General features: G+C 39.5%; 1 protein-coding gene across 5 annotated transcripts in view; it reads left to right on the top strand.

Moving 5' to 3' along the window:
- LOC135205480 (lipopolysaccharide-induced tumor necrosis factor-alpha factor homolog) overlaps window positions 1-17,848 on the top strand; it is a 140,242-nt gene that overhangs the window by 93,166 nt on the left and 29,228 nt on the right. Inside the window, exon 1 of one of the 5 annotated variants that reach the window (XM_064236183.1) lies at window positions 11,051-11,443. The exons of 3 other annotated variants lie outside the window; for them this stretch is intronic. In XM_064236183.1, coding sequence (XP_064092253.1) covers window positions 11,176-11,443 — 268 coding nt within the window. In that variant the 5' untranslated portion in view covers window positions 11,051-11,175. Of the gene's footprint in view, window positions 1-11,050; window positions 11,444-17,848 lie in introns of those variants that run through there. One more of the 5 variants, XM_064236184.1, reaches the window with a different exon arrangement.

Here is a 17,848-nt window from a genome sequence, read left to right as displayed (position 1 = left end):
TGGTGTTAATCCTTTTGCATCTAGAATGGTACAGTGGACTCCCCATATTCGCGTTCTCCAGATTCGCGGACTCACACATTTGCGGATTTCTCTCGGGAACATTTCCCCGCATTATTCGCGGAAAATTCGCCTATTCGCGTTATTATTCTATGAGAACTACCCACAAATTCCTGTGTTTGTTTTTATCAATTTCATCATAGAATGCACTTTTTGTGATAAAACTATTAAAAAAAAAGGTGTAACAATTTTTTGTGGGTTCTTCTTGAGTTTTAACTAACAAAATAGGTTTTAAGCTTTTTTATAGGGGTTCCAACTATTTGCGGGATCTAACTATTGACAGGGTGGGTGGGGGGGGTCTGGTGCGCATCCCCTGCGAATATGAGGGAACCACTGTATCTGCAAAGAGACTCAAGAGTCCCCTGTTAATGAAATTTTAGGAAATTTATGGATTCTTTGTTTTTACAAATATGTATTGACTAGAATATTAGTTCACTAAATTAGACTAGAATATTAGTTCACTAAATTAAAACTTAAGTCCTTAGCTCATTAATTTTTTAGTTACTCGGAAAAAGTAGAAAGTTGGGAAAACTTTAGGGAAAATGCATTGTTTCAGAGGTAACATTTTTACTTCATACAGCTGAAATATTAATTTGTGTGAATGCTGCCTTGTATAAATAGTTATACTACTTATAGTAACTAAAAAAAGTATTTGCTAATAAGACTACTTTTGAATGCTTTTTCAACTATTTAAGTGAATAATTGGATTAAAAATGAAAAGCTGCTGTGTGTTACAGATAAATTCTGTAATAAAGTCACTTCTTCTTATCCAAAGTTGTGTTCCAGTATCAGTATGTAGCAAATAAAATTCACATTTTACCTGGATACGATGTTGTGCAAATAAAATTCACATTTTACCTGGATACGATGTTCTGCAACTCAACCATTTTGCTGCAAGCTTGTTATCACCACTAGTGATGATATTAGTATCCTGCCAATTGCGTAACTAACTTTTTTACTGTTTTATATTTGTACATTAATTCTTTTATTATTTTGATCACTTACAATATTTTATTATTTTACGTTTATGTTATGCTTTATTATAGTAGATTCATTAAATTTTAAGGTAATTATTCAAATAGTACTGAATTACGTGTTTCAGTTTGAAAATGGATTACAATCTGAAAATCTTTATTACAAACCTTGAATGTATGATCTTGGCCAACAATTTCATTTGAAAAACCCTACAAATAAAGTAAAAATCAAACGGAAAACTCCCCGAGTTTCAGTATTCATGCTAGTTTCAAGAGTAGAAGATTAAACTGCCAGAATAAGTAGTAAAAATTTTTGTAGAAAATCATACTTTAAGATAGAAATATGAACCCCCAAGTTTTAATGCACATCATTAGGTTGCAGATTTAATGTGAAAATGTTCATCAGTTGAGTTAAAAGGCTGCTGATATTAAGGGATGCCACTAACTTTTAAAATCATGCTTTACTTAGTGGCAATTCAGAATTTGATATGCTGCTTCAAACAAGACATTTGAAAACAATTGGGGGAATGGGGTATGTTCAGACCAGGCCAGTCCAAGGAACAGAAATCTAGTGGTTTTCAGTGAACGAGTTTTCAGTCGGGCGATTCACACGTGTAGTGCACAGGAAATCTCCGTACACTACGTATATGAAAGTGTAGGATCATGTGTTAGGAAAAATACAAATTTTATTTTTAATTTATTATTTTTTCCATAAGATTTGGTTATTAAGTGTTCTGTTTTTATGTTGCCATAGCTTTATTTTATTGTTTCAAAGATCTCAAAATTATTAGGAATGAAGTACTATACATACTTCGGTCTTTTGAATCAAAGGGTAAGATGATAAAAAATCGCCTGTAATTTTAAGAACTCACAGGTGTTTGTGATGACTTGGTATATATGTGGTTGAACATCTGTGCTGAATAGCTATCATTAAGGCTATTCTGGAAAGTTGGACTAATCAAAGCATAGTTTAATAATTTTTTTGTGGTAATTTTTAAGCTATTTATGGTAATGTAAGATTGAAGTAAAGGTATTTCAGTTATTAGTATTATAATGTACTAAATGACAATTTCATTATTTTCAGAGATAAAGATTATTTATGTAGCAACACTGTTGACTTTATGTCTGAGGTTCTCAGTTATGTATCAGTTCATAGATTACATTTGTAAGGAATATGTTGTATAATTCATCATTAATTATATGTAAATAATTTTGTTCATGACACTTACCTGTCAGATATATATATATAGCTGTATTCTCCGAAGTCCAACAGAATTTCAAAACTCCCGGCAAACGCAGTGGTCGGCCAGGTGGTTAGTACCCATTCCCGCCGCTGGGAGGCGGGTGTCAGGAACCATTCCCATTTTCTATTCAGATTTTTCTCTGTCGCCGGTCGGTAAACAACTGTTTACAGACCTCCGCCTAGGATTTTGGAAAACTCTTTGTTCACTTGAGTATTTGATTGTCTCTTGGTTTTTTTGAAACTTGCTCGGTGGATTGGCATACGCGATTGTGGTTTGTCTTTGAATTTGGTTTTGGATTTCTCTAATATGTCTGGATCTTCTGCAACTAGTTTTAGAGTGTGTACTGTGCTAGAGTGTAAGGTGAGGCTACCGAAAGCTTCGGTAGATCCTCATACAGTATGCACGAAATGTAGAGATCATATTTGTTTGATGAATGATAGGTGTAAAGAGTGTGAAAGGTTGACCGAAAATGATGGAAGGACTTATGATTCGTATGTTCCGTGAAGCTTGAAGGGATAGAATCAGAAGATCTTCCTCCAGAAGTGCTTCTGTGAAGAGTAAGGATAGTAATTCGCATTCTAACCTTCCTGTAGAGGTTGTTACATCTAACCCTGTGTATTTGCCTTCGGGCAATGAAGCTATTGCTTCGGAAGGTATTGCCCTTTCTTCCATCATGGAGTCGATTCGTGCACTAGAATCGAAAGTGAGTGCATTGAAGACCACAGTGAAGTGTAGTGGAAATATTAGTGCCCCTAGTGTAGTGGAGGGGGCGTCAGATCGGTCCCATAGTGCCTCTAGGAATAGACCTCTGTCGGACTCCCAGGACTCAGGGAATGGACATGTTGAAAACCGAAGGAGGGCTACGGGAAATTCCCACCGGTCTGGCGTCCCTTCAGCAGATCCTGTGGACGCTTCCCAGGCTGCCGAAGCGTGTGATCGAGCACGGATATTGAAGGAGTGCTTTTCGTCCTCTGAGGCGTCCTCCCCTGACCGGGGATGGAGCTCTCGGAGGGCCTCTCACGAGGAGTACGAGTTTGACACTAGGTGTCGCACAGGCGGCCAGCGTCTTTCTCGTCCTCTTAGGAGAGGTTTTAAGGAAGTGGACGCTTCACGTCCTACTTCTCGTCCTGTTCTTTCATCATCACCCGAACACTTCGAAGAATTGACGCCTAAGAAGAGAGGCAGGACGTCTTCTGATGAGGACGCTTTTGAGAGCTATCAGCGTCTTAGAGTTCAAAGGAAGAAGAGGGCTCCAATTCGCCCTTCTTCGCATATGATGAGTCCTTCTCCTGAACGTGGAACCTCACCGTCTAATGAGACTCGTAGGCAATTGCGTCAACGATTGTCGGCTTTCTTCGCAAGGGGAGAAGAGGAGCCTCATCGGCGTAGAAAGGATCTTTGGCTTCCTGTTAAAAGATCGAAACAACCTTTGTCGGCTTCGCCTCGCTCTTTAGCCTCTCCTGCGTCGTCTTCTTCGGGATCCTTCAGACTCAACCGAGAACACGCAAGTGTTTCCGGAGAGAGAGTGTCCAGAAGTGGCGATGGGGACAGAAGCGTTAGTTGTCGCACAAGCGGCCCTCGCTTTTGTCAGGAGGTTGAGAACGAGCAAGAGAAGCCTCGTGTCGACGTTCGACGGACTTCTGCATCAACTCGACGCTTCTATCATGAGAGAGCCTACCAACGCCAAAAGTATCAGGACGTTCCAGAAGGCTCTAGGATTCAAAGAGAGCAACGTTTAGATTATGTGTCTGATCTTACTCCTCAAGAAAGGGAAATGCTGTACGAATATCGACGAAAGGCTCGTGCTTTAGAATATGAGAACTCGCAACGCGTTAAGAGAGATCGTAAGACTCACCAGGACGCTCGAGAGGACGCCCCGATACAGGTTAAGCGTCCTAAGCGAAGTTTGAAAGACGCTCGACGTCCATTAGAGCACGTCCCGCTTCAGGACGCTTTTGAGGACGCTTCTTTGATGGATAAGCGTGTCCAGCGGGATCGGAAGCTTTCATTGGCACGACTTCCTGTGAGTCCTAAGTCTCGCTCCCTTAGCAAGGGCGCTCGCGATGACGATAGCCACCCACCGACTATTCGGGATTCTCGGAAAGAGAAACGTACTCAACTGAGAGAAGATCGACAGGAATCCCGCAAAGAGGCTTTTGAAGAACCTTTGCCTTTAATGACTTCGAAAGACAAGGCTTTACAAGAGAGTCTGAAGTTTTCAAAGACAACGGCGGATCATCCGCGCATTGTCTCGGCTATTTTCAGTTCAGCGGATAGAAGAAACTCCCCTTACGAACAGAACCTCAAAGGAGAACCACTTCTTGTTTAGCTAAAGAAACTTCGGACCGTCAAGATCAAGGAGAGTCTTCTAACGATACGCATCCTGCAGAAGAGGAAGAGCCTTCAGAAGCGTCTACGGATTATAGCACGTTAACGTGCTTACTGAAGGAATTGTTTTCGGAAAAATTCCAAGCACCAGTTTCCTCTCTCGCCGCCATCGCAACTATCCTCATCCAAGACGAGAAAAGCTCCGGGTTTTGTTAGGATGGCTGCTTCGCTTTCTACTAAAAGAGCGTTGAAGAGATGAATGATTGGATGGAATCAAGGAAGACGAAAGGAAAGACGTCCTTTGCGCTTCCTCCAGCTAAGCTAAACGGGAGAGCGGTATTATGGTATGAGACCAGAGAAGAAACAGGGTTGAGACTTCCGTCGTCTGCGCAAGGTGACTTCTCAAACCTGTCGAGCACCAGAAGATCTTACCTGTCCTCGGCTAAGGTTTCATGGACTATGCCGGAAATAGATCACCATCTAAAAGGACTGTACAGGACGTTGGAAGTATTCAACTTCCTAGATTGGTGCTTGGGAGCTTTAGGTTTGCAAGCTAAGAGCCCAAAGAAATCATTGTCATTAGAAGAGTTATCGAGCGTCCTGTCGTGCATGGACAAAGCAGTAAGGGATGGCTCGGATGAGTTAGCTGCCCATTTTACTACGGGAATAGTTAAAGAACGAGCGCTTTTCTGCAGTTTTACGGCTCAAAGCAGTTTCCCTACGCAGAAAGCGGAGTTATTATTCGCCCCCTTTTCTTCCCATCTTTTTCCTGAAAAACATGGTAAAGGATTTATCTGTGAACCTGAAAGAGAAAGCGACACAGGATTTGCTGTCGCAATCATCTAGACTTCCTGCGACACAATCTTCTTCTGAGTAGCTCAGGTACCAAAGAAGAATTTTAAGCCCTTTCGTGGCAAGCACCATCAAGAGCTGCTACACGAGGAAGGGGCTTTGCTAGAGGCAGAACCCCCGCAAAGCAAAGAGGAAAGAAGTGACAACCTTGCCCTTCAGGCACCGGTGGGAGGGGAGACTTTCTCTCTTCGCAGAGGCTTGGAGAGCAACGGGGGACGGACACCTGGTCCCTCATGATTATAGAGAAGGGATACAAAATTCCCTTTCTCTCCATGCCCCCGTTGAGCATGAAGCCTATAGACCTGTCACCAATCTTATCAAGCCGCAGAAGCAACAGATTCTACTCGATTTATTAGATCAAATGATCGAGAAAAGAGCCGTTAGAACGAGTGCTCTTGACAGATTCCCCAGGCTTCTACAACAGGTTATTCCTGGTTCCGAAGCAGTCTGGGGGATGGAGGCCTGTCCTAGATGTCAGCAGTCTGAACCTTTTCGTGAAGAAAGAAAGCTTCAAAATGGAAACATCACAATCGGTCCTAGGGGCCTTGAGACCAGGGATTGGATGGTGTCATTAGATCTCCAAGACGCTTACTTTCCATGTCCCCATCCATCCCCAGTCCAGGAAGTTTCTCAATGGTTCATTTTAAGAGGACAGGTCTTCCCGTTCAGGAAGCTCTATGCATTCGGACCGTGAGCACAGCTCCCATGATTTTCACTTTTCTCATGCGGAATGTGGCAAAGTGGCTTCACCTCTCGAAGATACGAGTCTCCCTTTACCTGGACGACTGGCTCATACGGTCGTACGTCGAGAGCAAGGTGTCTGGAGGACCTTCAGACTACGTTACTGTTGGCGAAATTCTTTAGGCCTCCTGATCAATTACGAGAAGTCCCATCTGATCCCAACACAGTCCATCGTGTATCTGGGGATTCAGATGGATTCAGTGGCTTTTCGGGCTTTTCCGTCGCTAGAACGTCAGCGGAAAGGCTTAGAAAAAGTGTCAGCCTTCCTGGAGAAGGAAACATGCTCGGCGAAGGAATGGATGAGTCTGCTGGGGACCATTTCTTCGCTGTGGAGAAGTTTGTTTCTCTAGGGAGACTAAATACTCAGGCCCTACAGTTTTTTTCTAACAGAAAATTGGCAGGACCAGACAAAAACTTAGAGGAGAATTTGAGAATATCCCCGTTGGTCAAGAAACACCTGAGTGGTGGCTCGATCCCACCAAGAGTCGAAAGGAGTGTCCCTCTGTCTTCAGAGCCCCGACCTTGTGTTATTTACAGACGCGTCTATGACAGGCTGGGGAGCACTCTTGGGAAAAGGAGAAGTGTCAGGCCTCTGGAGAAAAGAACAGAAGCCTTGGCACATCAACCTCAAGGAGTTAGAGGCGATTCGCTTAGCGCTTCTAGCCTTTCAAGAACGAGTCATAGGCCCGAGTTTTGTCCAGATCAACGCGGACAGCACCACGGCCCTTTCTTATATCAAGAAACAGGGGGGGACACACTCTCGTTCTCTCTACAAGATAGCGAGAGAAATATCCTTTGTTAATGGTCAGAGGAGAGGAACATAACTCTCCTGACAAGATTTGTTTCAGGGGTCCAGAATGTCGAGCAGACATTTTAAGCCGTCGAAATCAATAATTTCGTCAGAATGGACTCTGCACATAGAAGTCTGCCAACAGTTATGGAGACTATGGGGACGACCAATAGTGGACCTCTTCGCGACTTCGAAAACGCAAGAAGAGACTGCCTCTTTACTGTTTACCGATCATGCGACCCGGAAGCAGTAGCATTAGACGCAATGCTTTGGGACTGGACGGGATGGATGTATACGCCTTTCCCCCGTTTTAAACTTCTGGGAGAAGTAACAAGGAAGTTAGCAGCGTCGGAAGGAACAAGGATGACACTGGTTGCACCATTCTGGCCAGCAAGCGAGTGGTTCACAGAGGTCATGTCCCTACTAGTGGACTTCCCAAGAATCCTACCAGTAAGACCCGATCTTCTCAAACAGCCCCACTTCGAGAGATATCACCAAAAACCCAAACCCGTTCGCTCTGAGTCTGACTGCATTCAGACTATCAAGAACTGGCAAGAGCGAGAGGGTTTTCAGGAGAGGTGGCAAAAGCTATCGCCACCGCGAGAAGAGCTTCCTCTCAATCTGTCTACCAGTCTAAGTGGGCTGTTTTTAGAAGATGGTGTAGGAAAGAGGGCATTTCCTCCTCCAAGACCTCTGTGAGCCAAATCGCCGATTTCCTGTTACATCTTAGGAATGTAGACAAGTTGGCAGTATCAACAATTAGAGGATATAAGAGTATGCTGTCAACAGTCTTCCGTCATAGAGGCCATAGATTTGACGAATGATAGGGATCTTCACGATCTTTCTGAGATCCTTCGAAACATCAAAGGTTCCACAGGTTAAAACACCTTCGTGGAATTTGGACATAGTTCTAAAATCTTTAATGGCGATCCCTTTGAACCTTTGCACGAGGCTTCGCTGAAAGATTTAACGAAGAAGGCCCTTTTTCTAACCACCCTAGCCACTGCGAAGAGGGTGAGTGAGGTTCAAGCAATTAGCAAAAATGTTGGATTTAGGGGACACAATGCAGTCTGTTCCTTGAGTCCTTCCTTTTTAGCTAAAAACGAAAATCCTTCCAATCCCTGGCCTAAAAACTTTGATATCAAGGGATTAACTTAGGGATTGTTGGTTGGTCGAGAGCCAAGAAAGAGTCCGTGTCCTGTCAGAGCTCTAAAATTCTATCTGGATAGAACAAAACAAATTAGAGGTCAATCAGACAATCTTTGGTGTTCTGTGAAAAGACCTGATTTACATATGTCTAAGAACGCCTTAGCGTTCTTCTTGAGAAGCACCATCAGGGAGGCCCATTCGTCCTGCCCAGATAGTGATTTGAAAAATTCTGAAAGTCATGCTCATGAAGTTAGAGCTGTTGCAACTTCGATGGCATTTCAAAAGAATATGGCGCTCAGCGATATTGTGAGCACTACATTTTGGCGAAGCAACTCTGTGTTCGCTTCACACTACCTCAGGGATGTGAAAGTGACATATGAGAACTGCTTTTCGCTTGGACCATACGTATCAGCAGATTCAGTTTTGGGTACGGGAAGTGGCACGAATCCTATCCTTTAGAAAATGGATAGGTGTGCTTTTATTTTATGGTTGTTGGTTTTTTGGTTGTAGGGTCGACCGCTAGAGGCGGACTTCCCTTTATTTTAGCCTTAAAAGTTTTGGGGACTAACTTTGTTAGGCTAGGTCAGGTGGTGGTTTTTTCTTTGCTTCGCTGCCCTTAAAGTATGGTCAATATGGTCTAGACACATTGTGGTCACGCCCCCGTTGTCAGATCATCTAGATCTCACCAGCTATACAGGTCACGTCCTTGCTGGAGACTCTAGTAAAGCAAAAGCAGACTTGGGTGACAGTTAATACGAAGTCAGCTACCTAACTGGGTAAGGAACCAAGATGCTATCATCTGCATGTGAAATGTTTCCCAAAATCCTTTTAATTTCGTCCCCCACCTCCAATGGTGGGAATCAGCTATAATATAATTATCTGACAGGTAAGTGTCATGACAAAATGATATGTTATGATACAATAAAGTTTGTTATACTTACTGGCAGATATATAATATCAAAGTACCGCCCACTGCCCTCGGGGACAATGACATTAAAAATCTGAATAGAAATGGGAATGGTTCTGACACCCGCCCCCAGCGCGGGGAATTGGGTTACTACCACAAGGCCGACCACTTGCGTTGGCCGGGAGTTTTGAAAATTCTTCCGGACTTCGGAGAATATCGAGCTATATATATATATCTGCCAGGTAAGTATGAACAAACTTTATTGTATCATAACAATATCCTTTTTGGAATATCAGTATCTTATTAATAGTATTACCGTAGTTGTTTAATTTGCTTTACCCTACTGTTTAGAAATCAAGTGTAGTTAGTTTGAAGTAGTTACATTTAAAATTCTCCTTTAATTTTTTTTTTATTAAGTTTTAGAAAATATTAAATTTTTTTTTCTACTGAGGCTGCAAGGTCTTAATACTAGTATTATTTAGGATTTTTCATTATATTTACATTAATTGAAGGCTGTTAGTAATGGTTGGATAGTTAATGTATGTAGTATTTTTAGTGATTACAGCCATATTTTTGATCTTGCAACTAGATTTATGTATGATGTTGTTATTGAGTTAGGATTTAGTTGAGGATTTTCTAGGTATGGTTGAATCATGGTTCTGGAAACAATTCTCCTCTAATTACCAAATTCACTTTGGGTTCTGGTTATACTATATTGTACCTATTCTAGCCTTGTCCTTGAGGATGATGACATTATGCTAATGTACATTTATGGGTCGAAAATCTTGAGTTGATTCTTTACGATCAAGCATAAGTTCAAGCAAGGAATTACATATTAGATCTGTTAAGCTGGCTGATGACAGTTTTTGATGGGCAACCACAGAAAATTAGTTGTTGGCAATAGTAGTTTAGAAAGCGTACACACATATAGATAATGAAGTGTGAAATTTAATTTAGGGAAAGAGGTACGGTTATTTAGTAAGTACGCCTGGTATGCTCTTTGATAGTTTACCATAGGTGGGACTGTGTGACAGGTGTTGCTATTGATCAGGGAGAATTCTTGCTCTGGTCTCCATGGCAACCCATGACAACAAAAAATTGGGAGGTTGTCTATACGTAACTTGGTTCCTTAAATAAGGGATTGTGCTTTAGTTCAATGATCACATGTGTGCATATCATGTATAATTGTGAATATACTATGAATATTTAATGAAGTATTAAGTAATTGAAAACTGTCGATTTAGAAAAAAAAGAAAAGCTTAATATCTAATAAGAGCCATGATGTCTATTATTTAAAATGGGTGTTGTGAAGTCATTTTTTTTATGTTTTTAAAAAATATTTTGAGACTTTTACAATCAAAAAAGTTTTTTCATAATACTCAGGGATAAAATATATTTTCTGGTGTAATAAATGTCATTTTTAGGTTTTAATAATTAGCTATAACAACCTTGTATTTTCATGTTTAAATAAGTTTAGGAAACTGGAAGTAAGCCATTGTGTTTGTGCAGTAGTGGACTGGCTGTAGTATTATACATATTGAACTGTTTATAGGGTTGAAGGAATGCTTTGTTGGTGTCAAGTGACTCGTTGCCAGATCTCACCATTCTAAGTTTTGTTTAGATTTTTGTTTTTTTGGCTGATAAGCTTAACTTTATGATGGTCATAAACCCTCATATTATTCACCTGTATGTGTTTTCCATAAACATTTGCATTTAGAAAAAAGAAATATAATAGAATAAAAGGAATTTAGGTCACTATATGTTTGCTCTTGGTTGCCTTGGCAGCATTATTGAAAAACAACTCTGCTTTACTGGAATAGTAAAGACTTGCACTTGCAGTACATTCCTTGAAATGCTATGGTGAGAATGTTTGTGTTTTTTTGACAAGTACTTATATAAAAGGTATCTATTTGTACTATGTATTTGTGATATGAAGTAATAAGATTTGTGAACAATGATTAAGATGCTTGGATTTACTTTAGGATGTGGTTAAAATACAAAAGCTCTGTGTTAATACTGACTAATGGATTTTGTAACAATATCCTTTTACATGGGGATATGTTGAGAGGAAGTGTTCCTTCCTATGATTGCTGAGGTAATACCATTGTTAGTTTTGATGAAACTACGAGGCATATGGGTAAAAGTGCAGGAAACAGCCCAAAAAGAAAGGATTCCTCTCAGGAGAATAGTCCAGAAAAGTTGATTGTTCCCCGGCGGGCAAGTGACCTCCTCAGGGATGATGAGGAAGAGGAACCACCACCTTTGTGGGCTTGGTATTCACAGCCCAACCAGGTTGGCCTTAAAGGATCCCTCACTGCTCCCCTCACAGCACCAAATACACCTACAACCTATCCTCTTGACTCATCTTTTCATGAGGCCATCAGGCAGCGACTTTTTAACAGTAGGTTATGCTTTGGTATTGTATGCTGTCTAAGGAAGATGGTGTGAGAATTTTTTTTAGACATGCTTTGATTGTGCATCATACCAGAGTATTTTGTGTGAATCACTTGTTTTGTGGAAATGCTTTTAAGAGTACTGTATAGTGTTTTTAAATTTCAGCGAACTTGAAGTTGGCACATTTGATTCATATGTTTACCCACTATGCATCCTAGTTTCCTAGTATTATGTATGCTGTTTGCATATGCCAAATATTCTCCTATTTTCCATATATGCACGCATGCGATAGAGAAGAGAGAGACGAGAGAGAGAGAAGGAGGAGATGGAGAGAGTGAGAGGAGACGAAGAACGTGTGAAGAGAGAACGAAGAGAGATGGGAGAAGAGAGCGAGAGAGAGGATGAGAGAGACTATGACAAACAGAAAACAGATGGAAAGATATAGGAAAATATGTAAGAATAAGAGATGTAGGTTAAAATATGTCACATTACTGAGATGTGAGTGTTTAAAAGTTTTCCCTGACTTCAGAGAAATAAGTGCTAAAATTGGAATGATACCAAACTTGTCCGTCTTGTCATCGTGCATGTTTCACTTTCACCTATACATATACAAGTTGTAACATGGGTTTATGCAAATACTTTGGGAAATGAAAGGGAAGGTACAGACACCACCCTTCTTACGAACAAGACGTTCCGGACGGCTATTTGGATGTTGAATTGTTTGTAAGTTGGTTACTGTAGTAATCTTCATGGCTATCAAGTACAGTATGATATATAAAGTCAATACAATAACTGTACTGTACGTTTTTTCATCCTAAAACACAATACAGGAAGTCCAAGGTTATCGGAGGGGGTTCCATTCTGACGGCTTCGTGATAAGCGAAAATCGCAGAGAACTGAAAATTGGCAATTTTCGGGGCTGGGCTTATTGGCGCTAATAATTATGATGTATCGGTGCCAGTAGCACTATTATTGGCACCGATAACTGGAAATCAGCACATTGTTGTGCTAAAAATTGCCAATTTTCAGTGCTAGAGAAGCCCCATAAAACCGGATTGCTGATGATAGAGGCTGGCAATAACTGGGGACTGCTTATACACTGTAAATAGTACAATACTGTATATGTCGTGTACAGAATAGGCACACACAACAAAATTTGAACTTTGGTGCCAAAGGGGACTGCTCCAAATTCAATTATAATTTGCGATCCTGTTTGTATCAGAATGTTTTTAAGTTGAATAGTATTCTTAAGTGGGGCATTGTCTTCAATTCTGAGCAGAAAATGCTCTATAAAGATATGCCATTTATGGCTTGTTTGTTAGAGGTGAATTTTTAAAACAAGTAAGATGGTGTATTGGGATGTAAGAGTGATCAGGGATAATGGGGAGGTGGGAAGGGGATGGAGTGATGATGCTGACGTGAAAAAGTACCACCAAGTCACATGTATTCTTTAGAAGCTGAACAAAATTGAAAAAATCTATGCATCATTGACACCTCCTTCTCCATCAGTGGTATTCATTAGACGCTGATCAATGATTTGAAACGTATTATTAAAAACCTCTCCCTTGATATCAAAAGTATTCATCAGACACCAGTCAAATGGAAAAAAATCGTGAAAACACTGTCGTCTCCATCAAATAAAAAAAGAATGGGAACATGATTGAAAATTCCCTTCCTTTCCTTCAAAGATAATCTGTTCGTACAATAATCGAAAGACGTAGAAAAGCTGATATTGAAAATACAGTACTATCTCCCACCTTGCTTTTTGGCCAAGTCCTAAGTCCTGTTTCAACAGTTTCATGAGAGGTTGTGAATGCAATTTAATTAAGTGTTCACAAATAGTTGCCAAGCAACATTTACAATATTTTCTTGATACATAAAGCGGTACGTTCCCACTGAAAGCTAATCATTAACTTGCAAGAAAAATCATAATTAGAAGATTAGCAATCCACTTATCTACTTTGCTCCCCCCACATCCCAGGCCACTCTGACCTCTCATAAACAATCTTGCTCACCTAAGAGAGGTGTTAATGATGAACGGTTATTTTAAAATTTCACTTGCTGACAAACGAAGCCTTAGAAAATTTTCTTCTCGGAATTACTTTTTCTTTCATTTCCTAAATTATTTGCATAAATTCGTGTTACACCCTGTATGCATCACATCAACTTTGTTTTTATGTGTGAATTCTTAAGTGGGAATCGCTTCAGAGAAAATTAAAGGCTGGTCAAAATTTTGTTTGTTATTTCAGTAGATTAATATTTACAGGAAGACTCATTGACATTTAATTGACCCCATTGTGTAATCTGTGATGTTCACATCTTGCTTATATTTTTTCTTCATGTTTAAATGCAACCCTTTAGTCACATACAGTTTATGCTCAGTGTTCATGTTATAAGTATTCCCAATTTTTCAGTCTTATCGATAAAAGAAGGTACAGTGGTCTCACAATGTGTAAGACATCTAGATCCAGAGGTGTATCTCATTTATTAGCAGGTGCCTGACAGTGTCAGTCTTCCTTTGCCACGTTTTGTTACATTTCTCATAAATGGATGTATTTTCTTTATTGGGATTTTAAGATGTCACCTTGTGATTCACCTTTCGGGGAAAAAATTGGGTACTTATTATCATCTTCTTCATAACTTATCTTAGTTTCATATTCATGACACTTTCAAGGTGTAGACATATGGGATCTATGGTTACGCCATCTTGAGGCTGCTAATTCTACTTCTTTTTCTATCTGAAGGACTTACCAGGAACAAGTGGCTTGCTTTACAAATCTATTATATATCAGAGCCTTGATTCTTAACTCATACCATTCCCTAAAGGGTCTCCTAGATCCTACGGTTATAACCAGTAAATCAGTTGTTATTTGCTGTATGCATCACTATCTATTGAAGCCTTTTCTTTTACTTACAACACTTCTTATATCCTGAAGGGAGGAGACCACAGTCTGCCTTAACTATCAAACTCGTTAGTGCTAAAAGTTATTTCAGTAACATTCAGCTGCAGTTACATTGCCTTCTGCCATTCAGTTTCATTTGGTTTTTATTCTCCCTAAGGACTCCAGATTTTCATTTAAGGCATTCTTGCTCAAGATTTCACCCCTTATTTAGGAGAATTGTGGCTTAGCAGTCAGTCACCTTCAACTATGTTGGGGTTCATCAAGCATTATTGCTCATGATTTATGTGCAAATTAGCTGGGTCAAGTGGTGGTGGTTTTCTGTGTTTGGAGTAACAACCATCACTCTGAGGCCTTAAGGTGGAACCACTTTTTTCTGCTGAAAGATTAACCATGACAACTAAAGAGTGGAGTCAGTGCAGCAGTTGCTAGGACAGATTAGAATCTTCTTCTATCCCCCTAATGCATCTGCAATTGTTCTTTTGCAGGGGTAAGTACCATGGCTTTTGACTGAGGCATTTTGCAATATGCTGGTGTTCCATCCTTAGTAAGGGTGACCTTGAAGTACTTTACCAAATATTTTCAGTCTTAAGGTAACATAATTCTCATTTTCAAACTAATGGATAATTTTAATGTTAACAGTAGCCCTCTCCTTTGGTATTCGAACCCCCGACCACTGATGCAGTAGGCCTCTGCTTAATCCACTCCTGAGTGGAATTAGTGTTGGTTTACTGCCAGTCATTCAAATATCCAAGGAGGTAGGTATAGTTAACATCTGGTTTTAGGTAATATTACATGCTTGTCATGAATAGTAATAAAGATGAAAAAAAAATACTTAGCCAAAAAATTATAGAAAACTTCAAAGACACCAATACGGTATGAGGAATCAGATTATGTTTCCCTAATAACTTCATTTCTATATCAACAGTATACATTTTTCTCTCTAAACTTTTAGACACTGTACCATAGGGGTAACTGCACAGTGAATAGCTCATGTTGATTTCCAGGTACGTAGTTATTTCCTCTACTACTAAATACTGTATTACATACTCAACAGATAGTTGTTCACACAACTTAATTCAGAAAATATTTGTACATATAAATTTTCATATTTCATCTTACCTGGTATCCTTTGCTGATGAAAAATTTTATGTAATTTGAAGTGATGTAGTAGATTGCATTTGCAAAAATTTTTTTATATTCATCACGATGGGGTAAAATTTTTATTTTATATTTGTCAAAGTTGTAACAGGATCATAACTTAGTGTACCAGTCTTGGCATATACAGTGGCTGAAATGTGTGGGCATGGTCTTAGTTTGTGGCTTCATATGAATAACTTAGTCTTGTTTTGATTTTGCAAACATCATTTGGGTTTTAATGGCAAATTGTGAGTGAACTGAGTATGGGTGCATGGTTGGGAAGTTAAGCATGATCTTTATTCTGCTCCCGAGTCGGGGTTTGTGCTTTCTCTCCTGACTGTTCCCTCAGTCTTTTGCACTCATCTTCCCCTTCCTTCTCTTAGTAGTCATGAATTTCAGATCGTACATCGCATGTGAGCTGAAGGCAGAGGATGTTGTCATACTGTTCTCCCAGTCCACACCTCAACAGTAGATGTTATTTTATGCTGCTGTCATTGCAATAATACTCTAATCTACATTGCTGCATTTCATCATGTAACTCACACATTGCATGCAATATTTTCTGCTTTCTGCTATACTGCAAAAAATACTGCAGCTTTTACTGATGGCAGAGCTTATGTCAGATGCTAGTCTTGATGAGTGTTTTAATTTGACATATTTTCTTTCATCTCATAGTGAAGCCATTGAACCCATCTGTCTTCTTAGTTTGAGACACAAATGTTTCTCATATCCCTCCTTTTTTCAGATGTAAGCTAAACACCTGATTCTTTGTTTACCAGTTAGAGAGTGGATTGTGAGAGGAATAATTTCTGTCAAATTGGAAGTCAAAGTCACTCAGTGATCTAAGACTTCCTTTCCCCTGAGAATTTACAGAATTAATTTTGTCTTAATTCTAATCTTAGACCGAGTTTTAGATAACATTTTAGTAATCTGGATTGCAGTATTCTGGTATCTGTTGGGGTAGAACCTCTTTTGAAGAGAGTGAGGATAATTTACCTTCACCTCGACATTTTGTTTGCTATTTCAGTCATTGCTGGGGAAATTCTGGCATATCTGCATTTGTGGATCACAATTTCACTTCAGTTAGAACATAACCATACGTTTCTTCAGGATCAGACAAGCAAGATAATAAGGAACTCCCCAAATTTATAAAAAGACCAATAAGATGATTATGATGGTTATTCAAACAGTTGATTAGGATAAGTGGATTACTGTATTACTTATCCATTAGTTGCTGTTCAGCCCTCAGGTCTCTTGTTCTGTGTAAAACTGGTCTTAGCTTTCTTGTCAACTTGTCATTCCTGGTTAGTCTAAGGCAGGTAGAGGTTGTCAGAAACCTGTTTTTTTTTTCAGGTTTCTTCTCTTGAAACATTCCTGGAGTTCCTAAAGGCATAACGAATGGTTGAAAGACGTCAAAGTTTAGAAATTAAAGGAGACGCCTTATCATGTTCTTGAATGCTTTGGATTCTTTATTTAAAAGTAGAGCAGGTTCACACATTCCAGCCAAGGAAAATTTGATAGCCACTCTTGAGAGGCAGCTTGCTTATGAATGTCTTGATACACTATATGCTATTTCTCCTGCTGTCCATTCATTCTGAACTTCTTCCATCCAGTTGCTGGAATCTTTTAGGCATGACAAGGAAACAAGAGATGTCAGTATCACTTTATAAGTTTTCATTTTTCTTAGATAGCCAAAGCATAAAAGTTGTTGGTGTGTTCAAAAGATGAGTTAGAAACTTAATCAGTGAAAGCAAAGGTGGAAGTGTATGAAGAGATTGCTCACCCAATTTTTTTTATACATGGATGATAATTGCAGATGAAAGGAAAAAGATTGAAGATGTTGAGGTAAAATGTTTGTGTAATATGTGCTGCATAAGAAGAATTGATGGTTGAGAAATGTGGAGATGTGTACTGGTGGTAAAAAGCTGCTACAGGTGAAAGGATGGATCAGAGTATTTTGAGGTGTTTTGGTCATGTGGAAAGAATCGATGATGAAGGGATAAGGGAAAGAAAATAGGAAGATCTGGAAGTGTTAGATAGTTGGAGTGAAGGATGTATTTGAACTCTGTTATGGCCTTAATATTCCAGAAGTGCAAAAATGCATGCTAGATGTGAGTAAATGATGCAGTGTGTTTTAAAGGGGTTTCTGTTATATACTGAAAAGTTTCTGCTTAGGGCATAAAGCAGCAAGTGTTGTTGAATTTTATTGCCCGTGGGTTTAAGCAAGAAATAGTAGTTTTTTCTCGGGAGCCATCACCTTTTAGAGGAACATATATATATATATATATATTATATACCATATATATATATATAATATATATATATATAATTATACATATATATATATATATATATAAAATAACTCATTGCTT

The sequence above is a fragment of the Macrobrachium nipponense genome, chromosome 24, assembly GCF_015104395.2.
Source record: "Macrobrachium nipponense isolate FS-2020 chromosome 24, ASM1510439v2, whole genome shotgun sequence".
Lineage (NCBI taxonomy): Eukaryota > Metazoa > Arthropoda > Malacostraca > Decapoda > Palaemonidae > Macrobrachium > Macrobrachium nipponense.
The sequence above is the reverse complement of the archived record's forward strand: the minus strand, read 5'-3'. Positions and strand labels throughout refer to the sequence as shown.